The sequence below is a fragment of the Gopherus flavomarginatus genome, chromosome 14 (assembly GCF_025201925.1).
Source record: "Gopherus flavomarginatus isolate rGopFla2 chromosome 14, rGopFla2.mat.asm, whole genome shotgun sequence".
Taxonomy (NCBI): domain Eukaryota; kingdom Metazoa; phylum Chordata; order Testudines; family Testudinidae; genus Gopherus; species Gopherus flavomarginatus.
The window spans coordinates 18,999,365-19,026,845 of NC_066630.1; the positions used below are offsets into that span (position 1 = coordinate 18,999,365).

General features: G+C 41.0%; 1 protein-coding gene across 2 annotated transcripts in view; it reads left to right on the top strand.

Moving 5' to 3' along the window:
- The window catches only part of GARRE1 (granule associated Rac and RHOG effector 1), a 104,238-nt gene that overhangs the window by 23,700 nt on the left and 53,057 nt on the right, over positions 1-27,481 (top strand). The window contains exons 1-2 of one of the 2 annotated variants that reach the window (XM_050922815.1): positions 132-212; positions 19,664-20,992. In XM_050922815.1, the coding sequence (XP_050778772.1) occupies positions 20,498-20,992 (495 nt within the window). In that variant the 5' untranslated portion in view covers positions 132-212; positions 19,664-20,497. Of the gene's footprint in view, positions 1-131; positions 213-19,663; positions 20,993-27,481 lie in introns of those variants that run through there. The other variant, XM_050922816.1, reaches the window with a different exon arrangement.

Below are 27,481 nucleotides of genomic sequence, written 5' to 3' on the forward strand. Positions count from 1 at the left end.
CAAAATTTGATTTAAACATTATAAATTAATGTGCAATGTCCTCCATAGTACTGGAGTGACCTTTATATGGGTTTAAATAATACTTGCTTCTTAAAATCTGGACTGCTTGTGACACTTTCTTTTTAAATCCTAGTTCTTAATGAAGAGAGCAGCGCTATGTTGAGGAGGAGCAAGGAGCTTTTTTGTAATGAAAAATGAGGAATGCTTGTGAGGTATGCATACTACTATTTTAAGGAGCTTAATCTCTGAAATCTCAGGCTTCTATGTCACCCAATAGTACCTTCATCAGCTGTTGAAGTCCATTTTAGATACTTCATTAACATAATAAAACTAGCAGATTATGTCCTGAATGTGAGGACAGCAATAAAACACTGTATTGATTATTCTAAAATATGGTCTATCATAAAAACTTAGTTCAAATAATTGTTTGAAATCTTAGCTAACCAAATTACAGAGTAGCCTGTCAATTACTGCTGTTTATGACCTTGCCAGTTGCAGTAATTTTATATCATGAGTTTGAGGTGCCTGGGGAAGGGATAGTGTTTGCTGCTTTTATATCAAAATCAGCTCATATTTGCACTGGACTGCTTTGGTTTATTTAAATATTGTAATGACTATGAATCAGTACAGCCATCCTTACAATGACAGAATTTCCTACTGACTTCAGGGACCAAAGCCGATAAATGTAATGTTCAAAGGTAATATGTCAAAAAACACTTCTCATTAGTTTTAATTTTTCACTATTATGTCTTTCTGCTAATTCCATAATTTTCAACATAAGAGGTGAAGGGCCTAATCACCATGTCCCTCTCTTTCCTACATAGAACATGGCTTGCTTTCCTGGGCAAAGCTCCAAGAGTTCACTGGTGAATCTATTGCTATTCAAATAGAGTAAGCCTATAAACCATTTGGAAAGTCTGCTTGTCAAAACACAAGAGTTGTGGCATGGAGACATGAATTTCTATATTAGCTTGACAAGAAAAAGCTCATGTTTCACAACTGTCATGAGGCCTTTGGCCAACGTATGTGCCGAGGTCAGCATTGTTCTGATATGATGTTTTCCTCTTTTTATTTTTAGAACTCAAAAGAATACATGCTATTTCAGAGTACAGAACTCTTATTTAGATAACCATAAGAAATGTCTCTTGGAAGCAGGAGGGCCTGGATGCTGGATTTTTCGTTTTTCTTTTAAAAAAAAAAAAAAAAAAAAAAAAGAGGGGAAATAGTGGGGCGGTGATAATATCACAGTAAGCAGACCCTATAAACTGTGTTACAAGGAATGAGAATTCTGGATCGAGCTTAGTATTTTCCTGGTACATTAGTGTTGTTTAATTTTGTTTAATATCCAAAAGTAGAGAAAATAATTTATACATGGAAATATTTGGCAGCTATAGCTATTTCATTTGTACATACACACATCAGAAATAACACTGTTTAAAGAAAAATCATTTGTAATTTTTCACTGGGATGCAGTGCAGTCTAAAGAGAATGTGGAAGATACAATTTTAAGCAGCATTACAATGAAATCACAGAAGAAATATGTATTTGGGAGAAAAATTATGTGGATATTGAGTTGCACTTATATGTTGAGACAGATTCTTCTCTGCTGCTCTTATTGTTGCAAACATCTAAGAAGGGCATTCCTCTTACTAGTCTTGTAGTTAACTTTAATATTCAAGGCTTGCTGTGTGCCATCTATCTCCCATACTTGTAGTGTTCATATGTATTACATAAAATATCTCTCCAGCCACTCACTGAAGAATTTTAAATGGCTAACTGAATGAAGATAATTTATATTCAGTTCATTGTTTCAATGTATTAATGACTAAAGTCTTGTCTATTAATCCTTCTGTGTAATAGAAATAAGAGCTAAAAGGTATAACAAAACCGAACTCATTAAAGGAGAGCCTGACTTCTAAAGGTCATGTCTATTATAAAACATGCCATGGGAATGCACTAACTAAAATCAGTCTATCTAAAAATATGGCTTAGAGATTTAGCAACCGTTTCAATAGAAGTGCTCACTTAAGTGTGTATAATCACATAAAAATAATGTAAACTATGTAAATAACTATTTAATCTATATTTATGAAAATTAATTTCTGTGCTTTCTAGAAAAGTCCCACTTAAATATATTAAAAAGTGTTTTTTATTTATAAGGGGGGAGGTCGCACTCAGAGGTTTGCTATGTGAAAGAAAAAGTTTGAGCCACTGTTTGAGAGCCACTGACCTAAATAGTAAACCTGTTAAAGTGCTTTCTTTGACCTCAGATACTCTACCATGATTCCCAGTGTTCAGTATTGGAACTTTCTGCTTTGATGTATATCACAAAGTAAGGCTACACTGTCTCACTATCCATATAATCACTTTCCACAAATTAATAACACTAAACTGATTCCATAGAAACTTTGGTATCAGATTCTTATGCATTAAGTCACTTTCCCTGCATAATATAATCTTAACCCAGATTCTCCGCTCTATACGAGTTTGTGTCAAAGAGTAAAATGATGATGAATTAAATTTCTGTGGAGCAGCATCAGGTTTGCATGTAATCTGTACAGCTTTCTAAATATCCTTAAATAAGTCATCTTTGTTCAGTAAATACAGTTTTCCTCATAGGAAGTGATCCTATCCTAAGGCTTTTCATATAATGAAGTGATTGAGGCATCTCCAGAGTGTGTTGGAATACTTCTAAGGACCAACTACTGTGACTCTTACTCCTGTAGAAGAGCAATTCACTCTATAAGTAATCCCATTAAATCATTTTCTTAAAATGGGACTAGTTGAAGAGTATCGTGTTTGAGCATGGTTATCAAAAACTGGCCTTTCATAAAGTCAGCGCAGCAGTCAGAAATCATAAGTAGCTTTGCAGAACTTTTGTTTGCTTAGACTAAGGGCTTGTCTACATTTCCCCGTAGAGCAGACTATGGGGTATGAACTGCAGCACACACTGAAGTATTGTGCTGTAACTATAGACCTTGCTAGCACAAACTAAAAGGTTCATAGTTTGTTATAGGATTACATTAATGTGAACTAGTTACCCTTTAGTTTGTGCTAGCAAGGTCTACACGGGGCAGTTACAACAGTACATCAGTGTGTGCTGCAGTTCATACCCCCGTGGTCTGCTGCGTGGCCATGATGACAAACCTTTAGTTCCAACGCTGCTAAGGCTCAGGGTACCTAGAGTCTAAGTAACCACTTTCTCACATTTTTCTATGATTAAGGCGACGGGACTGACTCCTTACAATAGTACTTGAATTTGGTTATTTGACCCACAACGCTCTCCTTTTCTTGCCTTTCATTTCCTGAAGCCTATGCACGAAATATAGGGTTTCATAATTAAAAGAATGAGAGAAAAAGTTGAGGCTTTGGTATTATTTGCTCCAGTCATATTTTGATCTTAGAAGGGACAAACAATCCTGGACCTTCCTGTTTCCTGGACTGGAGAAATTCAGTATTAGTCAGAGAAGAGAGGATGGAGAACAATCTAGCATCAGATAGACTCTCTTATCATGGGTGCTTTAACAATTTGTATAGTGGGAATGCTGAGAGCCATTGACCCAAACTGTAAAACCCTGTATGTGATGGAAACCACTTCAAGCCAGAGGGTACGGCAGCATCCCCAGCACACCTAGTTTCAGCACCTATGACTCTTATTGTGGGTTCACTAGTTTCCACAATTTGCTGCCTGTGGGACTGGGTTTAAATGGAAATTGTTTTGAAAGGAAGTGGTTTGTGACTCTGGTACAGGAGGGGGACTCTCTGGCATCTTTTCAGTTAGAAAATAGTGTGATTTTGGGGTGGAAACGTTCAATGACAAGTAGAATAAGCTGATCAGGTATACTTAATTTCTTTATTAAATTTGTAAGTTAGTACTTTGCAGTTGGTGGTTCTGTCATGCTATAGCCAAAACTGGATGCATACTTATGGTTCAACCCTGCTAAAGCAGTTATGTTTGGACTGTTGTTAAGGGAGTCCATGGATTCCATGACTTTTCTGTGTTAAATTAATTGAATTGGACATTTTGAGGATTTTTGTGGTTTGATGTGATAGTAAACAATTGAACAACCTATCTTGAGAGCAGTAAAGTTAAACCATTAACTTCATGAGAGTTTAGCAGAGAGTAGGAGCCACATGAAAGCACCTAAATACCATGATGATGGGTGCCAAATGAATGTTTGTAGTAGTATTAAAACTTTATGAATTTTCTTCTTCTGAAGCATCAGCAGAGTTAGGCCAATAGTCTGTCTTTCTTAGGATCAGAGGGATAGCCGTATTAGTCTGTATCCACAAAAACAACGAGGAGTCCGGTTGTGCCTTAAAGACTAAGAGGTCTGTTAGTCTTTAAGGTGCCACCGGACTCCTCGTTGTTTCTTTTTAGGGCAGCTCTGCCATTCTTAGTTGTGAACAATTACCACAGCAAATACACTGTTCTTATTGGCAAAAAGTGTTTTGTTGAAAACATTTTAAAAATAAGGATTATTTTTCCTTCTCTTCCTTCAACCATTAATGGAGGATGTACTATTACTAGTGCTTCATCAGGGACCTATCTCTTCAATTTAAGTGTAATGGATTAATTGATCTTTTATGTATGGAAAAACTGTAATAAATTAGTCATGAATACTAATGCCTTCCAGATTACTTTGTAATCTGTTGTTTCATACAAGCAGTTATTTTAAGCAAAATAAATATGAAAGAAGTAACTCAAGTTCTAGATGCATGTATCAGACGTATCACAGATAACAGGAGGTGGTATGTTTTAAGATGCGTTGATAAGGGCACTAGGTACTTACTTTTGCTCATATTGCCAGATTAAACAAAGTATCTGTAAAGTGCTGCCTCTAAAGCTATCATGGTATGTTAGCTTGAAAGTACTGCAGTATTTCAGAAGCTAACTGCTGAACAAACTACTCAGTAATGGCTTTCAATGGACTAGATTAATTCTCAAGTTATGGAGAAGACTCCTAGTGTTTGGTCTTCCTCCATCCTCCCCCACTAAAATCCTGAAGCTTCTATTGATAGCAGCTTTTCAGGGCAGGGTTTTGTCTCTACCTGTTTTTGTAAGATATCTGTTACCGCTGATCAGTATTATAAAACAAATATCAGATAGCCAAAGTAAAATCATTAGCACAAAGGAATTAATATTGGCTTGTTTTGGGAAGGTTACTTTAGAGATCCAACAAAGCTATTCTATCACCCAAGAACATTTAAAACCCAGCCATATTTTAGCAATAGTGATACTATGGTTGTCTGAACTAACCTTTTCCCCTTAATTTTCTATCACTGGCGAAGTTCTGTGAGGTGGAAGTCATGGTTGGAGAGTTAGCATAGTAAATTCACTAAAACCCACTTGCAGTTGCTAGACCTTCATTTTTATATCTGTTGATATAAATTTGAAATATTTACAAATAAACTTGCTTACTAGTTACAGGTCTGATTACATTTGTCTTTTACTCTGTTAAGGTGAACAACTTATTTTACTACTTGAATCAAAATTACTACTTGTTAAAAAGTATCTTGCACCAGCCAAAAACTAGGCAAGGAAATTACTAGTAGTTTATCTTAACAAAAGGTAAAATTGCTTTCAAGATAGTTAAATTAGAAAAGGTGTGTAAAACAAAATGTACTTCTCTTTTATGTTAAATATTTATTATACAGATAACTAATGTTTGAGAAGGACATGAATAGCTCTATACTGTAACTTTTTACAGAGGTTACCAGGTTTACAGTCAATAGGTTGGTTATTACTATGCTTATGACAGTTATCTTCAAAAATCTGTCTTTTAGAACTTGTGTAGCCTGCATATGTTGTTCGAGTTTTTGCTCATGTCGATTCCATTCTAGGTGTGTGCACGCCTGCGTGCACAGTCGTCAGTGATTTTTGCCTTAGCGGTATCCATAGGATCAGCTGTGGCACCTCTTGAGTGCCATGCTCATGTGTCAGTATATTAGGTGCTGCCAGCCCTATGCCCTCTCAGTTCCTTCCTGCTTGTGGCAGTTGGTCAGAGCGCTTCTTTCCCTTGCCTAGCAAGTAGTTAGTGGTTTCTCCTTTGATTCCTGTTTTAGTGTTTTGTAAATATTTTTGTTGACAGTAGTTAGCTTAGTGAAGTAGTTGTTAAGCATTGTAGTTAGTAAGGGTATGTCTACACTTACCGGCGATCAATCCACTGGGGGTCGATTTAGCAGGTCTAGTGATCACTCTCCTATTGACTCTAGTCCTCCACTGGAACGAGAAGTGTAAGGTAAGTCAATGGGAGACTTTCTCCCATCAACCCAATGCGGTGTAGATGCCGCAATAAGGCGACCTAAGCTACGTTGACTCGCATAGCTGAGTTTCGTAACTTAGGTCGACTTAGCCCCGTAGTGTAGACCAGGCCTTAGTTAAGGTCCCTGTGGGGACTTTGCCCCAGGCGGGGCATGCCCTGGTCCCCAGGTTTTAAGCCCTGTGCTGACTGTAATAGGCCTATGCCTGTTAATGACCCCCATAGCAGCTGCCTGAAGTGCTTGGGGAATCGCATGTAAAATAAATGTGTCGTACCTGTGAGAACTTTCGTCCCAAGACTCAGAAGGAACACGACATCTGTTTGAGGGCCCTCCTCATGGTGGTGGCTCTCCGGCCGGCTTTGGAGCTGTCCTGGCCAGACTCGACTCCCAGTACTTCTACCTCATTGTGCAGTGCATCCCCAGCACCGGGTTGTACCTGGCACTGCTCCCCTTCACCGGTGCCTAAGAAGAAATTGAAGAAGCATGACTTGGCACCGAGCAAGAAAGAACAAGGGGCGTTGGATAAAGGACCCTGTTCGGACTGCCCACCTGCCCCGGAACCACTGGAGGTGCCTCCCCATTGGGCTTTCTAGCCTCCTGAGGGGTCCGCCACCAACTCCAGTAAGTGGTACAGGTCCTAGACTCTTGACAGAGCCGCTGCGTTCCCAGGTTCTCCTGGTGTCCAGAGAGCAAAGCCTAATCTCCTAGCGCAGCTGTCACTGCATCTTGCCATGACCCTAGCAAAGGCTCCCTACAAGGGAAAGCCAGCTGTAACAGCCTCCCAGAGGGCAAACGATTGCCCCTGGTCTCTGGAACCGAGGCAGCGCTCTCAATCACGGCACCTCAGATATCTGCGTCAATCCAGGTCATTGGTTCGTGGCTTCGGATTGTCAGAACCGTGCTCCTGGTCTCCACCCTGTTGACGAGGTTCACCCAGACGGAGATATCTGTCACCTTATGGCTGGTACTGGTTATCCTCCCACCAACTGTCTTGACGATATGGGTCGCTGACACCTAGACCGTGGTAATGTTCCCCAACAAGGTCCCAATCCCCTTGTTCCCGGCACTGATCTGCTTATTCAAGACATCGTTCACCTACAGCGATAGTTAGCCACCAGACTCAGGCATCGATGGCCTCACTGTGGTCATTGGAAGGGGATTCCTCTGGCACGGAAAGGAAAGTTCAGCCACTCACCAAAGTAGAATGGCATGACTTGGCACCTGAGTCTGTGTCCACCTCCACGATGTCATCTTGGCAGCAGGGTTAGTGACTGGTGCAATGGCCGTACTGGAGTGCCTGGAGCATGCCAATTATGACAGTACCGCCTTTGAACCAATTGTCAGTTGCCATTTCAGAGAAACAACAGGAATGGTGTGAGAAACGCAATCGGACGCCGGGGCGGAGGAGCAAGTGCCCACCACAAAACCTTCCCACATGAGGGATGAAGCCCTGGACCCTCCCCTGGTGGTCCAGTCATCCTCGTCGTCTCCATATGAGGCAGTTGCAGAGCCCTCCCATGCTGGCCCACCAAACGATTTTAAGGCGCTCACCAAGCCCTGCTCCGAAGGGTGGCCACGAACTTAGGCCTATAAGTGGAGGAAAAGGCAGAGCAATCGGAAACCTTGTTTAATGTGCTCTCCACATCAACCCCTGCATGTGCTATGCTCCTCGTGCACGATGGGGTCCTAAAGATTGCCAAAGTACTCTGGCAAACTCCATCCTGAACCATGCCCACCTCCAAGAGGGCTGAAAAGAAATATTTTGTCACAGCCAAGGGGTTTGAATATTTGTAAACCTACCCTCCCTCGGGGTTGTTGGTGGTTTCTGAGGCCAACAAGAAAGACGGGCAATCCAGTTCTACTCCCAAAAATAGAGGCCAAGAGGCCGGACCTATTTGGAAGGAAAATGTATTCCACAGCCAGCCTTCAGTTCAGGGTCGCAAACAACCAAGCACTTTTCGAGAGATATAACTTTAACTTATGGGATTCCTTCCATAAATTCAAAGACTCCCTGCTCCAGGACTCAGCCCAAGAATTCGGGGTCCTTGTTGAGGAGGGTACTACAGCAGCACGCTGCTCCCTTTAAATGGCGTGGGATGCAGCTAATTCGGCGCCCAGGGTGGTCGCTTCAGTAGTGGTCATGAGGTGCAATTCTTGGCTTCAGACCATGGGCCTATCCCATTAGATGCAGTCCTCAATCCATGACCTCCTGTTTGATGGGGTTGAACGCTTATCCCTTTCATTGATTAAGGTCCACTTGGCTGTTATCAGCCTTTCACCCTCTAGTCTAGAGCAGGTCAGTCTTTGATCATGGTCTAGTTCCTAAAAGGTCTGGAGGTCTGTTCCCATGTGTGGGACTCCAACCCTTGTTGGGACCTGAATCTAGTGCCGGGACGGGGACCCTGTTTGAGCCATTGGCTTCCTGTTCCCTTCTTCTTCTACTCTCTGGTAGTCATTCCTGATAGCCATAACATCTGCTTGTAGGGTCTCTGAGATTAGAGTGCTTACCTCAGAGCTGCCCTATACGGTGTTTTTCAAGGACAAAGTCCAGCTGCAGCCACACCCAGCTTTTCTGCCCAAGGTTATTTCACAGTTTTACATGAGCTGGGACGTGTTCTTGCCAGTCTTCTTTCCAAAGCCTCATGGGTCTGAGGAGAACCATAAATTGCACTCTATTGTTAGGAGAGCACTAGCCTTTTATATTGAAAGGACCAAGCTGTTTCGTAAGTTGATGCAGCTGTTTGTCACAGTAGCAGACAGGATAAAAGGTCATCCGGTGTCCACCTAGAGGATTTCATCGTGGATCACTGCCTGTATCTGGTTTTCCTATGAACAGGCAAAAGTGCCTCCTCCAGTGGTTGTAACTGCTCACTCGACTAGGGCGCAAGCCTCATCGGTGGCCTTTCTGGCTCAAGTGCTTATTCAAGATATCTGTAGGCCTGATACCTGGTCATCTGCAGGGCTGATACCTGGTCATCTATCCACATGTGTACATCTCATTATGTGCTTACCCAGCAAGCCCAAGACAAAGATGGCTTTGGTAGAGAAGTGTTGCAAGCCACACGACTGTGAACTCCGAGCCCACCTGCAGGGATACTTCTTGTGAGTCACCTAGAATGGAATTGACGTGGAAGCACTCGAAGAAAAAACAGTTACCTATCTTTCATAACTATTGTTCTTCAAGATGTGTTGCTTGTGTCCATTCCATTTCCCGCCCTCCTACCTCTCTGTCTGAGTTGTTATCAAGAAGGAACTGAGAGGGAACTGCCGACCCTACGGATACCGCTAAGGCAAAAATCTCCAACTGTGCACGTGGGTGTGCACACACCTAGCTAGAATGGAATGGACAGGAGCAACACATCTCAAAGAACAACAGTTATGAAAGGTAAGAGGTAATTGTTTTTGTTGTTGTTTGTTTTTTTTACCTCTTTTTTATAATTTTTGAATCACATCACTATCCCTGTAGTGAAGCTTTGTGCTGAACTACCTTTGCAGAATGAAATTTGTTACTTATCAGTCAGAAATTCCATTATCTTGTGATCCAAATTGTAATCATAATGCTGTTGGCACTATTAATTCTCAAGTTGAGAGTACTGGAGAAGTTCAGATTGAAAGTAGAATTGAAATTGCATCAGTGGAAAAATGGAGTTGAAATTTGCCTTTTGAATGCTGATTTAATATTTATTCCATTTCACTTCTGATACATGTTGGTGTTAATGTCGTTGTCAGCACATTAGACGAGTGTGCCTGTTCAGTAGAGTAGGGGTAATCAATTGTTTTTTGTTGAAGTCCAGATTTCTTGTTCAAGGTATAGTCAAGGTCCAGACTCCAGAGAAAATTATTTAAAAAAAAACAATAATAAGTAGTAAATAAAAAGATTTCAGGGTCCATTCAAAAGTGTCTAGTGGATTTGGCCTGCGGTCCACCTATTGACTACCCTTGCTGTAGAGCAGGCCTGCACAACATGCGGCCCGCAGAGCCTCACTGAGTGGCCCGTGGGGGGAGTCTAAATCCCCTGCACACGACACTCTGCGGGCAGCCCGCAGTGGCGGGGAACTCAGAGACCTTTAAATCTCAGCAGCGGCCGGGAATCAAAGGGGTCTGGACCGCCCGCAGCGGTGGGGAGCCCAGAGCCCTTTTAAATCCCAGCCGCGGCCGGGAGTCAGAGGGCTCTGGGTTGCCCGCAGAGATTCCCAGCTGCGGCTGGGATTTAAGGGGCTCGGAGCTCCCTGTGGCTTCGGGCACCCCAGAGCCCTTTGAATCCCGGCCACGGCTCCGGTGGCAGGGCCGTGGCTGGGATTTAAAGGGCTCAGGGCTCCCCGCAGCGACTGGCAGCCCAGAGCCCTTTGAATCCCCGCCCGCAGCTGCTGATTGCTCCCTCCCCAGACCCCTGCCCCAGCTGCCCCCCCAGGGACCCCCACCGCCTATCTAAGCACTGCTGGTCCTTGTCCCCGATACCTCTGTCCCAAGACCCCTGCCCCTAACTGCCCCCCAGTACCCCACCCCCTATCTAAATGCCGCTGCTCCTTGTCCCCTGATTGCACCCTCCCGAGACCCGTGCCCCAACTGCCCCTTGAGACCCCAGCCCCTATCTAAGCTTCCCTTCTCCTTGTCCCCAACTGCCCCCTCCTGAGACCCCCTCAACTTCCCCCCAGGACCCCACCCCCTACCTGTCCCCTGATAAACCCCTGGAACTCCCATGCCTATCCAACTGCTGCCTGTCCCCTGACTGCCCCCCCGAACCTCACCCCATCCACCCCCCTCCCCCACTCCCTGTCCCTTGACTGCCCCCTGGAACCCCCTACCCCTTCTGCAACCCCAGCCCCCTTACTGTGCCACTCAGACCAGCATGTCTTGCTCCGTGCAGCTCCAGACACATTGCTGCCATGCTCCCCCACGGAGCCCATAGCCAGCCCCCCCATCACCTGCCTTCCAGATTTGAACACCTCAAAATTCAGGAGTGCTTAAGCTCAGTTTGGGCAGCTGTTACTTCATTTCTCCCAAATCAAATATACTGATCCACTGTAACTTGCTGTAGAAAAAGTAGGATAAAATTGAGCAAGAAATGCTTATTAGGACTGGAATTGCTATTTTCAACAGCCATTGCCTTTTTGTTTGTTTAAAAGGAAGATAGTGATATTGCATCGGCAAATTCCCCATAGAAAGAGTGGAACAAAAGAATAATTAAGGTACCTCAACTTTTCCTCATTTATGGAGGACAGTCTTATAATATGCAACCAGATATCCTCCAGTCACACAAGCTGAAAATTGTTCCACTTTAGTGCAGCTCTGTAACCATATGGGAACCAATCCTGTCTGTGTTTTGTGCACATCCAAAATTCCTGCTGAATGACCCACCCTGGGAGCGAGTTAGCCCTGGGTCACTGGTGGGGCGGCAGGAGGTGTGTGTGGGTGGGTTGGAGGAGAGCCCAGAACTGGGGCAGCAGGAGGATACAGGGGGGAACCCAGGGCTGGGATGGGGGGCAGCCAAATTTTTTTTGCTTGGGGCAGCAAAAAACCTAGAGCTGGCCCTGCCAGGTTCCCCTAGCCGCTGGAGCCCCGGACCCTTTAATTTGACCCTGACGGCTCCCAGCCACCTCTTCAGCTGGGAGCCCCCCTGGTTGATTTAAAATAAAGTATCACCTCCCCACCCCCAACCTTCCTTTTTGGCCCACAGCTGTTTTGGTGGGGCAGCGCTGGGGAAGGAGGGTTTGTTTCCGCAGGGCTGGGCGGCCCTGGGGCAGGGTGTTTCTGCGGGGCCGGGAGGTTTCGGCCCTCAGCTGTTTTCTTTGGAGTAATGTAGCCCTCGCCGCTTTACAAGTTGTGCAGGCCTGCTGTAGAGGCTAAACTTGCTCTATAGCTGTGGATTTAATATACATGTTTAACTCAGGATACCGTAAAAACAGAAAACTAAAACCCAGGTACACAACAAAAGATCAAAGCCATTTAGTGTAAAAGTTACTATACTGATGTTTCTCTTGAAACCCAAACATTCTTTTTTCTGTAGTTGGAGGCTTTTCCTTTTCATTCTTGCTATTTTTATAAAATAGGCATGGATGTGTGTGTGTTGTTATTTTCTAGGAGCCTGAAACTTCATCTAAAAGAAATAAATAATTTTCAGGGTGTCCATACTAGTTCATTTGGATCCTTGACTACTACTGTTTTCTCACAAAGGAGGGATAGCCAAAAGTCTAAAAAACAAATCAAGAAAACCCTATTCCTCCTCCCCAACTAGGCACTCCCCTACTATCTGACCAGGAAACTGACTTTTCCATTTGTCTGAAGCTTTGCTACATTTTATCATCTCTTGGTTATTTCCAACATGTTGTACATGTGGCTACACTTGAAGACCACTCACATGTAAACAAAAATATCTAATAAATTCTGTTTTTTCTTTGTGATTGCACATGTCCATTTCATTTCACGTAGGTGCATGCCCAATGCTCTGTTATCAGAGATTTTTCCCTCGGCAGCACCTGTCAAGGTGCTGCATATGCCCTCTGCTGCCTCATGCTGCTGTGCAATGGTATGAAGGGCAGAACTGCTCCCAAATCCACCCTCAGTTCCTTCTTAGTGTCCGTGACGGTTGCTGGAACATTCTATCTTGCTACCACTAGTTTCCCTTGTTCTACATTTACATATAGTATGTGTCCTCGTTAATAGTTTTAGTGTTAGATTAGCTATGTAGTAGGTTTCCTTTATTGAGGTACTTTTTTGTACTGTTCAGCTCCCACCATTTGGGTACTGGAACCCGATGCTGGGGTATTCCTTTGTTCCGAGGCTTCAAGCCCTATGATGTGTGCAAGAAGCTGATGTTGGGTAGTGATTCACACTCCAGGTGCTTGAAGTGCCTAGGAGAGGCTCATGTCAGAAACAGGTTCCAAATTTGCAGGGACTTTAAGACCAGAACTAAAAAGGACAGGGAAGTCAGACTAAAATACCTTCTGATGGAGGCAGCCCTGGGCTCACACTCTGAGCCTCCCTATTTGGGATGTGTCCCGAGCTTTGGTTAGGAACACTCCTGTTTTGACAGACTCTCAGTGCCAGTCTCCTTCTCTGGTATGGAGGAAAAGGCTCCAAAAGACTCTGTTGAAGGATTCAGTATCTGGGAGATTGAGGTCCCTAGCACTACAGTTGAGAAAATATGCTGCAATGAGATTAGAGTGCACTCAATCCCATGTCAGTCAGGTTTTTGAAGGGTCTGGACCAGTGATATACCCAAGTAAAGGCTCCTCTTTCCCCCTTGGGACTTGAACTTCATATTGGGAAAGCTAGTGGATCATCCCTTTGAGCTGTTAGCTATGTGTTCGTTACTTCATCTCTCAGACAAGGTAGACTTTTTGGTAGTGTTCATCTCGGCCAGGGGAGAGGATGAATTACATGCTCAAATCTCTGGACCTCTGTGTATAGTCTTCTGCAAGGACAAGTATACCTATGACATCTGAAGTTTGTGACCAAACTGATGTCTCACTTCCACAACAGTCAGGCAATATATGTACTCAATTTCTTCCCAAACCCTAATTCTCATAAGGATGAAGAAAGACTCTGCACATTATGTGTTAAGAGAGGGTTAGTATATTACTTGGACAGGGCTAAACCATTCAATTTGTCTGCAATTGCCACAAACAATTGCAAAGACAATTTAAAGGAACTTTTGGTCTCCTCAAAGAATCTCTTGATGGCTCTCTTCTTCCATTGGCTATTTCATAGAACCACCGTATAAAAGTTCTCTGAACAGGGAGCTAGCATGTTCAACTGGATCTCACACAGACTGCTGCCTTTCTAGTCCAGGTGTGTTTTGGATGTTTGTAGAATTACAACTTGGTCTTCAGTACATACCTTTCCTCCCATTATGCCATTTCTCAGCAATCTAGAGAAGATGCCAGATTTAGACAGGTAGTCCTTTAATCATTATTGAGGTAGATTCCAATCCCACCTCCAGATCGAACTGCTTGTGAGTTATCTGAAGTAGAATGGACATGTGCAATCATTCAAAGAAGAAATGGTTACTAACCTATTCCATAACTGTTGTTCTCAAATATGTGTTTCCAGAGTCTGTCCAGTAAAAAGGAACTGAGGGGGTTAGAAGTGGCTCTGCCATTTTAGTAGTACATGGCCGCAGAGGGTGGCATGCACTGCCCCAACAGGTACAGCTGATGGAAAAAGCTTCAACAGTAGTGCACTGGGTGTGCACACACTTGTACACATCCATTCCACTTCACATCTTGAAGAACAACAGTTACGGAATGGGTTAGTAATAGTTTCTTCTCGTGTTGAACTTATTACACTTGTGTTGTAGAGATCCTAGATTTTCCTGTCAAGCAACTTGTTTTTAATCGGAGTTCTAGGTGTTGATCTAGGAAGCCTTAAGGTTTGGATCCTGGCTGCTACCTATTTTAGGTCTGATCCAAAAACTTTTCCTTCCCACTCTGCCTTCCCACCCACTCATATTAATAATTCAGGCAGCTGAGATGCAGTTTCATAAGTTTCCTGAATATGAGTTCTGGGGATGGAGGAGCAGGGGTTGGTGTGCAGATTTTAGTTTTTCATTATTGTCAAGTCTGAATAACTCCACTGCCGTCAGTGGGATGATTTTGGGTTCACACAGGCTTTATATTGCGGAATGTGTGCTCTTTGGGAGGCCCTTGACTCTGCCAGTTTGCTGACCTTCAGGCCTTGCAACTGACTTTGTTTGTTCAGGCTTTTCCTGAGTAAGTAGTCTGACTGGGTCCAGGGTGTGTGTGTGTGTTTTTTTTTTCTCTTCTTTTTGGCTTAGAGTTCTCTTTTGAGGAATTAGCTGAATGAACTTAGTTACATTCATATTTGACTTTTTAAACTATGATGAATGTATAGAAACTGATGGGCACATGTCTTACAAATCTAAAATAAATACCCCCCCCCCACCCTAGTACACCATTTGAAAATATGATGGTCTTTTTAAGAGACTTACAAAAAAATGTGCCTGAGTTGCCAGACTCTGATATCATATCTCATTCTTATGTATGAGTTATGACCATAACTCCCCACACACTGAGATGATAATAGACCCCATTGAGAATACCATCACATCAGTTTCAGGACACTAGTCAGAGGCCTTTTTTTTTTTTTTTAAAGTCACTTTAATGATCCACAGATTTCACCAGAGTTGTCTACAAACGTCTTACTTGGATACTAAATGGAAGTGACTGAAAGGAAATCTATTTTAGGCAGTCCGTATCCATTCTGAGCCTTATTTATTTTTCAACTCATAGATTCCCATATCTGTAAATCTATTTTTTTGTGTTAATAGTACATGGACAAAGTAATTTTATTATAAATACATACATCAAGGAATTCAACTTCGATTTGCAGTTTAATAGATTTTTCTGGGACTAACTTCCTCCAGCTCATTTTTATGAATATCACCATTGTCTCCAAAGTGTGGTACAAACTGCATATTTACATTTTTGACTGTCAATATGCTGTTCTTGCATAGTTTTAATGAAACCCTTTGAGTTCTCTCTAAAATGGCAGGAGTTGACTGATATAAAGTGCAAACTGTTGTAATATGGAGCCTACAGATTTTTTAGAGTTACACTGGATTCATGGACTCAAACAGTAGCATGGAAAAAATGAACTCAAACAGTGTTATGGACTGAAGAAAAGCTATAGAAAGAGGGAAAAGGCAGAGAGGAAAGATCATTCTCTTTTATTTTGTGCAATATATGTTGCAAATTTCATTGTGATGTGTATAATATATGCATGTAGTATTACACACATACTCAATGTCAAGAATAAGAGTAAGGTTTGGAGCATTCTTGACATTAAGATTAGACGATTTTAGGGTTCTAAGGAGTTCCAGGTGTCCTAAAGGTCGTCTTATGTTGGTTTACTTATGGATATTCCCATGATGGCGCTATTTAGAAATTCAATAAGAATGAAAAAGTTATTTTGTGTAACTTGAGTCCCAAATGATAACTAAATTTTCTGCTTGGAAGTAGTTTATTTTCTGAGCATGTGTGTCAGTTCTCCTTCAACAACAAAATTCTGAAAAGCCAAGTCTACATGTGTCATATTCAAAGCATTGAACTAGCACATGGGAACGTGACAGTGACGTGATTATTCTGTTATCTTTCTTCAAGCAGGTAGAAATGGTCCAGAAATAAAAATACTTAAAAACCCTAAGATTTTGGCCAAATGTTGTGTTACCATGTTACTCTTCAGAGTAACATAAATATCCACTGTGTGTACAAATTGATAACCCACTCTCTTGTTCTCAGTACATTTGTATGCAATCAGGAAAACTGACATTTTAATCAAGCTTTCCCTGGGGCACTGTAACTTGTCTAGCAAGGAGGAAAAATAAATGTTGAACTGGAAGACTGAAAGTTAGAAAATAATCCCTGAAAACAACACGTTAATACTTCAGTGTAACACTTGAAACAAAAAGCAGTAATAGTGTGCATATGGAAAAAGCTAGCTAGCATTTTTATAAGTAGCTTCTAAATTATTGCTCAGTATCTCAGTGATAGCCACTACTAGTTATGATTTCTTGAACATACTATCTTTTGGGTGACAACTATACTTATTGATTATTTTAATGCCAGGTTATCCTTCCCACTGTACTTGGATCCATTCTTCCTCCTCGGTTAGGAGACACCCTGCTCTCTGTCTGAGCAGTTGGTTATTGGCAATTAAATCATGTATATCAAACATTTTCAATATTTACATGAATAAATAAAAATCTCTTGAGTATGAAAATAATAGTGGAAACTTAAAATTATAAATGAATGCTAAAATCTATTTTTGCAACTATTTTGAAATATCACAGCTTTCATATACTAAGTTGAATCAACAGAAAAAGGAACACGTGTTCAAGAATGCAAATGGTCCTCACTAAAGCATCAGAATTTAAAAAAAACATTTTAAAAAATTAAACATGGGATACCATTTATAAATCATAACCACTATTGCTCCCAGGAGAGCATCTGTAAGCATATTGCCCTTGCACTATCAATTTGATTATATTTATAGAGAGACAAAAGTATGGTTAATAATTATTAATAGTTTCACTATTGTCTGACCAAATTATTGTGCCTGGCATTGTACCCTTTAACAGACCCACGTTTGATGGATTGTCGGAGGAAGCAGTTTCCACAAAAAGTGAGGGCCATCTGCTGATAATGTTCTGGAAAGTACATTGTAAGGAACTCTGACAGAGCTGCTCAACTGATCTTTACTGCTGGGACAGAGTATAGACTGATAGGTCAAGGGAGTTGTACATCTTAAAGGTTTTATTTTATACTCCAGGGGGAATTTAGCACCAAAAAATTAAAAATTCTGCACTGAATATTTTAAAATTCTGCATATTTTATTTGTCAAAATAACAATATAATCATGAGAGTTTCAATTATTTTGGTAATTTATTTCAGAATACCTGTCAGCAAGTATGTCTATAACAATACATACAACAAAAAAGATCCAGGGAATGTGTTTTTGACAAATAGACATATTAATAAAGAATTTTGGATAATAATTCATTTGAAGTACAATACATAAACGTATTTCCACCCCCCTCAGAAGCAGTGCAAAGGCTTGGGAGAGTTAGAGGTAACAGACAACTTAAGGGAGAGGGACGTAATTGCTGGGAAGGAGTGTGAGAATGAACTTAGAGGGTTATTGAGTGTGGGAGAGAGACGTATGGAACAGGATTTATTTGCAGGGGAGGGATTGTTAAGGAGCCTCCCCCATGCAGACCCTGCCTGACCCCTAGTCTCTCTGTCAGGCACTTCTGCTCCTGTCCCCATGTGTCCCTGCAGCCCCACTCGGCCACCCTCTTCCCCGTTCCCATTTGTCCCTGCGTCCCCTTCCTCCATCCTCATGTGGTCCTGTACCCCTACTCATCCACCCCTTTCCTGTCCCTATGTGTTCCTGCACTCCCTCCCCCTGTCCTCCTGTGGCCCTGCACCTCCACTCCCATTCAGCCCCCCATCCCAGTCGGTTCCCCACTAGCTTTTCTGAACCCCAGTCTGTGGTCCCCCCAGCAGCCCAGTGTGCCCCACGCTGTCCATCCCCCCATACCCTGTGCCTCCTGACCTGGCTCCTCGGGCAGGGCACTGTGAGGAATGCAGCCTTTTCTCTTCCCTATCTTCCCAGGTCTGCTCCTGCCTGGGAGTAGCTGCTCTGTATTCTAATTGCACAGCAGATCCTGGTGGGCAAAAAGCATAACTGCAGCACCTTTCCAGCAGAATGTATTTTCTGCCGAGAAAAAAAAATTCTGTGTGGCACATGAATTCTGCGCTTATGTAGTGGCTCAGAATTCCTCCAGGAGTCAAAATTTTAAATATTAAAAGAAAATGAAGGATCTGTGTATGTTGTTTCTTTTTAGTTGGTTTAGTTTAGCTGGTTCTTTGGATCTAATAGGATCTTCAAATTCCTGCAACAAATTGTGATGTAAACTTTTTTTGGTATATTTACCACTTGAACAGATTCATTAAAAATGTAGTGTTGGACAACACAGGGGTATGTCTGCACTATAGTGTAAACCTAGCTTTTGAACTCAGGCTCAAGCCTAATTCCCTTCTGTCCAGACACAAATCGTGCTGAATCAGGGTCCCAGGACCCCGCAAGGGTGGAGGGTCTGAGCCTGAGTCAAGTCCCGATCCACGATTCACGGCCTACTGCTTTTCAGTTAGACACCGCCCCACTGGACTTGTGGTCTGGGAGTCCTCCAAAAGTATCCCACACTCCCACAGGCTGACTTTCTTTGTACTCTGGACAGTCAAGTTTGGTGGACAGTCAAGTTTTCCCATGCTGCATCATGAAGAAAGGGCTAGAGTGGCCACATTTTGGAAGAGCTCTAGAAAGTCTGGGATGGGTGGTTGGACTTGGATCTGCATAATGCAATGTAGATGCTGGAGCCCTAGGTTGGAATCTAGGGTTCAACAGCTCCTAGCTGGAGGTTGTAAATTATTGTAGACGCTCAAGCCCTCGGTTAACAAAGCCAGGGTCTGCTATTTTGAGTTCTAACAACACTGGGCTTACGTTGCAGTGTAGACATACTTACAGTGGTTAAAATCAGCAGGGCCCTGTATGTGCTGCAGCTCTCTACTGTTGCTGCTAGTGCTGGAGTTGCACCAGTGTTGAACTGCAAGTCCTACATTTGGCAGTTTAGATAAATCCATTAAGTGTGAGATAACTCATGAGGAAATATGCAATAGTTCTGGGTTTAATTTGATTTTATTAAATTGTTACATTTCTTAAAAAAAAAAAAAGTAAATGTCCCTCTCCCATTTTGATCAGAGGTACTGTTGACAGCTTACCACAAAATAAATGCACGAGGATACAGTAGGAGTTCAAATCTTAACACAACTTCTCGTTGTTCCATAACCTTTTTAACTTTTTTCCCTTCCCCTGACAGGAAATGACCTAGAGGCCTTACAAATACATTTGTGCATTCTTGCTACAGACTCTACAATTGAAGGCAAACTCAATCTGGAAGCACCACTTATTAATATTACATTGGAAACAACTACCTCATCATACAGAAGAAAAAGAAAAGGCTTGCAATAATAAACACTCTAATTTTTAATAACTTGTACTTGCAAAGTCTTCAGAAAACAAAACAGATTTTTTTGTTCAGTATTAAGAAGAGACACTACAAACAAACTGATCTGACAGACTGGATCTGTCAAGACATGGAAGATATTTGATCTGCTGACATTATTAAGGACTTCGTTTTTCAAGGAAAGAGTCTCTGCACTGCTTTTACAATCGCTGTTGATCGGTGGTTTTGTTCCACTTTTCCTGGTATTACGAGTTGGAAAGCTCCATTAAGGCATTACTCCTAAAAGATTATTTACGTTTTATGAACTTTAACATCGGATGTCAACAAGTGCTGGCAAGGAAATTATAGGAGTTAGCTTTCTTCCCTTCATAGTGCATCTTATGTACATAGTGGGACTACTAAATGAGAGAGGTTTTTTTTTGTTTTGTTTTGAGATACTTCAGCTTGCTTTTTGAGTTCACTTTGTAACTGCAGCAGGGCTGCACTGAACACTGAAAATACTAAGTCAGCAAATCTGCTGCCTTTTTCACTGCTGATACAGATTATACAGACGCCTGCCCTTTTGAAATGCCTTTTATGAAGCATATGTACACAGTCCTCCACTGTTACTATACATAACTACATTTCTGAGGAAGGAATTTGACAACAGATTGCTAATCCAAGGAATTTTTGAACAACTACTCACTTATGTATTGCTGTAGTGCACAGGAAAGTAAAATGGACTATAAGCGGCGCTTTTTGCTTGGCGGGTCCAAGCAAAAAGTGCAGCAACACCAGCAGTATCAAATGCCTGAGCTAAGCAGGACCTTGAGCGCACCGTTGGCATCTACTACCCCGTCTTCCCCTTTGGTCTCCTCAGCTGCTGCAGGCAGCTGCAACCACCCTGTGTCCCATACTACTCCGATTGCAGACATCCAGCAGGGAATCTCCAAATATCTGGATGCACTCAATGTGTTTTGCCGTGCAAGCACTTTCCTTACAGACCTTTTCAGCAGTGTATTTAGGAACTCACACTATTCAAAGGCAGCTATGCAACTGAAAGACGTGCAAGAACATGTCATGGAAGCAGCGAGTCGACTCACGGCAGCAATAAAACCAGAAATAGCAAAAATGCTGATGGAGCTGAGTGCTGGAGCTGCAAACTTCAAAGATCAAAAGGAATTCAGCCTACAGGACATTGAGGTAAGTTACCATAGATGATGATATTTTGCTTGTGAAGTTCCTTGACCCCTTTTTAATTGCACTTATAATTGTAAGACTGGCACCACCCCCCTGTACCAAAGGTGTACCTCCTTCTGCCTTTTACCTTTCCTGACAATGCTTTCCAAAATAAAAAGGAGGAAATTCATAAACATTTTTATTTAAAAAATTTCAAAGGAGGAAAACATGGTAAAGAGATTTGTAGTGCATAATTTTGTGGTACATTAAATTGCATATTGAATATTTTTTCCTGTGCCAGGTAATCATTTAAAAAAAGAATTGCATTACATGTGTAAGATGTCTATCAACTAGAAACAGTAAACATCTGTTCAGTTACACTAATTTTGAGCTGTATGAGAACCATGTTGAAGTCATTTGTTAAGAAAATATACTACTGTATGCTTTATTTCCCCAGTATCATTGTTCTGTCAGGAGTAAAAAAATTGTGCTTTATTCATAGAGAAGATGATTTTTGACAAACTGTTCACCTGCATGACTTTTTGAGTGTGTTTGTATGTGAATGATCATTCAGTTACTGAGACGTTGTTAAGAGACATCAGTGACATATAGATATGTTTGTTTATTATTTAGTTTTGAATAATAAAGTTCCCTGTACAAGTCTCTTGGCTTCCTAATATGTAATCAGTAATTCAACAAAAATCCCAGCAGCCTATAAAATAATTCAAATAGGAACTCAGCCAGCCAGCCACCTAGAAAAAAATTGCTTCTTCTCCTTTCATCTCTTTGGGAAGCATACCCATAATCTTCCTCAAAAACAGCATGAAAAAGGTAAAAAGATTTTTAAAATATGCTACAGATCAGAATTCTATCGTTAAATGGAGAAAATCATATGTGATTTAAGAAAATATTTAACTACACAGGGTGACTTATCTTAAAGCATTGTGTATTTCTAAACCAACCATCAGTAAAATGAATCCTATAAAGGAAAAAAGTGTGAACTAGTATTTCTAATGATATACTGTCTCAAGGAGAGACAGTACTGCATAATTTTCATTGTATTTTATTTACTGCTTCTTATTGACATGGGCTGTTGGTAAGCGTGAAAGGATTATTTTTTAGAGTTACTTGACTTAAATTATATATACACATTAGTCTGTATTAACTGTAATCTGAATTAATTTAAGACACAATTCTGGGCATTGGTATATTTAAAAATATGTATTTAAACTTTTTAGTCTTTGAGAGCTGTCTGTATGTGCTCTGTAGTGTTCTCAGTGGTGGCAGATGACAGAACAAGAAGCAATGGTCTCAAGTTGCAGTGGGGGAGGTCTAGGTTGGATATTAGGAAAAACTATTTTACTAGGAGGGTGGTGAAGCACTGGAATATGTTACCTAGGAAGGTGGTGAAATCTCTATCCTTAGAGGTTTTTAAGGCCCGGCTTCACAATGACCTGACTGGGATGATTTAGTTGGGGTTGGTCCTGCTTTGAGTAAGAGGTTGAACTAGATGACCTCCTGAGGTCGGTTCCAACCCTAATCTTCTATGAATCTATATTATTGTTAGCATTTATGAATGGCCTGTTGTAGTATTTGGATTCACCAGCTTCGGCTAGAAAGAAAAAATAGTGCTTGTATGATGTTTGTGTTACAAAACATGTATGTCATGTTGGTACAAATTCCATACAAAAAGTTATGCTAAATTTGGGTGCACCACAGCCAAAAGTCAGAATTGTCAGTTACGATGTACTGCTCAACTGTAACTCTCCGTCTGCATTGTAACCTAGTTTTAAATGACGTGATTGCACAGGATTTTAAAAAATGCAATAAACAAGTGCCTCTCTGATCTTAGGATACAAATTTTGAATTTTATTTTATGCTTGTACTAATTTCATTATAGTCATTGTCTAGGACAGTGGTTCTCAAAATGTGGGTCACGACTCCATTTTAATGGGGTCACCAGGGCTGTGCTAGACTCACTGGCTCCAGACTGAAGCCGAAGCCCAAGCAAGTCCAGGGAACACATTAGGCTCAGGCTGCGGCTTCAGGGCTGAAGCCCTCCGGCTGTGGCTTCTGCCGTGTGTGTGTGTGTGTGTGTGTGTGTGTGTGTGAGAGAGAGAGATCGTGTAGTAATTTTTGTTGTCAGAAGGTGGTTGTGGTGCAGTGAAGTTTGAGAACCATTGGTCTAGGAGATTTTTAATGACTCGGACGTCAAATAATTTTGTTAGCTACATTGTACTATACACTAACTTTTCAAATAGCCTTCTGTAGGTACACTTTAGGAGATAAAGCAGTTAACAGTAAAACTAATTGATCTGAGAAATTTGGCGTATGATATTCCAGCAAACTTCCACTGTTACTATGGTTTATATACTTTATTGTCTATTGTCTGCCAATATAAGATTGGTTTATTATACACTTGTCATAGAAATGATTTTCATGGACTCTTGCCACACACAGTAGAACACACTGCTGCACATGTCTGTCTAGTGTTTTCCACAATCTTATTTTCTTTAGTACTCTTTGAGGAATAGTATTGTGATCATGTAATTAAAGACTACCTCAATGTGTATGCAAAACAGGGCAAGTTTTCTAAAAGAAAAAATAGAGGAGCTTCACTCTCCCAGACTTTGAAGCTCTGTTGTCCTGTCACCTGGGGAGAATCCTGTTTTTGTGAACCTCAGTCTCTGCAATGCTTCTGGCTTGTACTAAAGCAGGACTCCCTCTTGTTCCCCTTGCACAGTGCCCATCAACTCTTAGCTCCTTGCACCTTACAAGATCTTCAGAGGTTTGGCTTGTGCTTATGTCACCTGCATTAAACTATTAGGTAGCTAACTTAGCACTCAGACCCTAGGCAATGCTGCCTTCATTAGCTGCACTAGTCACAAATTTAGTGAGAAGATGTGCAGAATACACTATTTTCAAATGTTCATAACTCAGTAAAATCAAACCACATTTTACTGGAACACTCGTATACTACAAGCCAAACTGAACTAGAGCTAACTTTCACACCAAATTTCAACTTTCTATACAGACTCCTTTAAACATTAAAGTTGTCTTATTTGAAAATTGCAAGAATTTTTGCTTAATATGACAAGTGTTTCACTCTGCTTTTGCTCAATATGGGTTGAGTTGGTTTTGCTCAGACTTTAATTTTTTTTTTTTTAAATAACCTCTTCAGGCATAGAGAGAACATGGAAAATTCTAGTGTGGAAAGGTAAAAGTTTCCTGAAAATATGTGCAGAATTTGAAACCCCACTCTTTTGTTCATCCAAGCGGAGTAGAAAGACTGGATGAGCTAGCTGCCTGAATCCAGCTGAGGATTCACTAGCTCGGTTTTTAGAGGGAAAGGGGGAAGAAAGGAGCAAAGCATGACAGGCACCATTTCCTTCAAGGGTGGGAGAACGGTGCACAGTGTTTGAGGATACTGCTTTTCCTGGATATAAGGGAGTAGCAAACAGCAGAACAGTCCACCTATGTGGAAGAACGTTTGGATGCAAAGGGCCTACTGCATGTCCAGGGGGGTTGCAGCCTCAGAAGAATCCTTCTGCAAAGAGGTCCCAAATTATCACATATGGGGGACTATGGGGAAAAGCAATTTTAGGGGGTAATCCAGAATTTATTAACATGGTGTGTGAGTTGATTTTATTTGATGGAGAAGGAAGGAGGATGTTGTGTTTTGAGGGGGAATGAAGATGAGGCAATGTAAGTTGAAGCATAGTCATGGCTTTGGTGGGAGAGATGCAGCCTTGGTGTATTTTTATCTGGGCTCATATGCTTTGACCTCAAAATAGCAGATGTTAAGGACACTTTTCAAGTCCTGATTAACATCAGCTGATTTAGGTAAGAATGAAAACAAATATAGCTATAATTATTGCAATCATTGCCAATCCCACTGTAATAAATTATTTCTGGCAGAATGCAAATTGTTTAGTCATAATGAGTTATCTACCAATGTATAAAGGGGGTAACCTCTCCTGGTCCAGTTAGTGGTGAGACACTGCGAGCATGCACATTTTGTATCTAGCTTCTTTACTTTCATAACTGCAAATGCTGAATCTCCCCCTCCCCTTCAAAAAAAAATCAAACCAAAATTCTTAAGAGTCTTGCGCCTTTGGTGATGAGAAACAGATTATATTGAAAGAGGAAGGAAATCAAGGGAAATTACTGTATATATTTATGCTCCTTAAGTTCCCACTTCTCTTCCTTTAAGCCCTAGTAGTATGGAACCATGCACTGAAATTGGATTCCTGTTGATTGTCAGAATAAAAATAAAAGACATGTTAAAAGCTGGATTTGTATAGTGATAAATGTTTGAACATTCCTCCACCTACTGAGAGGTCTATGCACAAACAAGTGTAATACAATGGGGAGAGGGGAATAAAGAATAAATTAATGTGAAACAATTCAAACCACTCTGAAATACACAGTTTAAATCTTACCTTAACTATGGGTGGAGCTAATAAATTGAGTTACTGTCTCTTGTGATGGCAGCCATATGTTCATTTTGGTCATAAACAGGAAGAAAACAGGAGTTGGGGCGCCAAATAATTCGATCTAAAATTGAGCTGCAATGTAAAACTAGTTAATTTTCTGCTTCTGTACATTAAAAGTACTTAAGATTTGTGTTCGATCAAAGAGTTTATGGACTAAAAGGATGTCTGAATAAAAATTCTGTTCTTCAGCATGTATTCGCTTTAAAAATAAAGGGTGTTTGAAACTAGACTTCATTTGTTAGGAGAAAAAAAGTCTTTTTGGCCACCTGTTGCATGGATTTAGCTCCTGACTGCACCCAAATGAGACTCTGTTAGCAGGAAAAAGAGGCTGGCCCGCTGTACAAAATGCGCTGTGGAGCTTGACATTACTTAGAATTCTTGTGTTGCGTGAGTCCCTGTTATCTCATAGTCTACCAATTTTTAAAATACCTTGTAACTGTCATGTGCATGCTGAGAGGTTTGAAAAAGCACTTTTGTTATAAAAGTAATTCATTCTTCCTAACACTAACTTAATAAAAAAGTTAATTGTAAGAACAATTAATATTCTTAATAGCAGTAAATATTGTGCTAACACTGTCTGGCTGTATTTCTACTTCTGTGGATCTTTGACCTTTAACATGAATGAATGCTGTCATGTTGCCCTTCTCTCCTGATACTGTAAACACTAACATGGCTTAAACTGGAATCTAATAAATCTTATTGTATATCTAAAGGAAAGAAAGGTAACTTTTTGTTCTAGAAAGCAGACTCTTTTGCTACAGATGTCTACTTGGGATGCTGTAAGATCACTTTTTAAATTGCATGGAAGGTACTATGCACTGTGTAAAAAAAAAAAAAAAAAAAAAAAAAAAAAAAGGAACATATTGTTCACCTTGTATAATGGCATGTGTGAGAGGGTGTTATCATATAATCTTCCTCCTCCAGTTTGAGCAATATCTGATTATTACCTTAATTATATTAGCTATTCCCATCTGGCCCCTCAAATTGGCAAGGAGCCTATACACAGTCTGATCATCCCCAAAGCAATTATTAAATGTGCTGAAGAAAGGAGAACAAATACTGAGAAGAAATAAAAGTAGTTGGAAGCCAGATCTTAAACTTCAGTGAGTTAACTTTTTTTTTTTTAAAAGTGAAAATTGTCATCCTATTAAAGGGGAACGTGAAATTCAGGAGGAACTTATAACCTTGCTGCAGACATTGGTGTTAAGGTTTCTATGACACATTCTGCTAAATTGCAAATTAGTGATTAATTGTAGCTACCACCAGCTCATTCATCTTGTACAGAATCTACTCTCTATAAAATGCCATGGTCTGGAAATCTGCACAGAATCGCTTGTTAACAATGAAGTTTATGTAATACTTTTCAGTGCACATATACATTTAGTATGTAGTTGTGAAATGGACAACTGTGTGACCCCATAAAGATAACACTTCAGGAGAGGTGAGGTCAGAGTGGTAAAATGTAACCCTGCATACTGACCTTTTGCATTGCATTGAATAGGTAAAATGTACTGTGGCTTCACACAAACCAAAACCATCTATTTTTAATTGCAGGAAATTGCTTGATTTCCACAACAGCTTTGTTAGTCACTACCATCAACTTTAAGAATATTACCATACTTGCAGTGCCTAGTAGTCAAGGTAGTACTCAATACTTAAATATTTTGCCATTCTTTATTTTTAAAGATCTGACACCATGCTAGTATGCTGTCTGAGCTGCTTTGGTTTAGGAAATCCAGATTTCCAGTGGCATAAAGAATTTGATTTCTAATCTTACCAGCTCATAAAATATCAGAATTTAAAACTATCACTAGTCCCCCACTCTAAGAGTGCTGCTTTACATTTCTCCAAGACTGAAGATGGCAAGTCCTGTACCTTGCACAAATTTTGTTTTTAGCAGTTGCACTATTCTGTTTTTCCCACTAGTGTGACTGGAGTGTCTTGGCATTGTCTAACTTTGTCAAATGTCAGTCAAAAGGATTGATAAGGATAACCTTGGTCGCTTCAGTTATGCTGT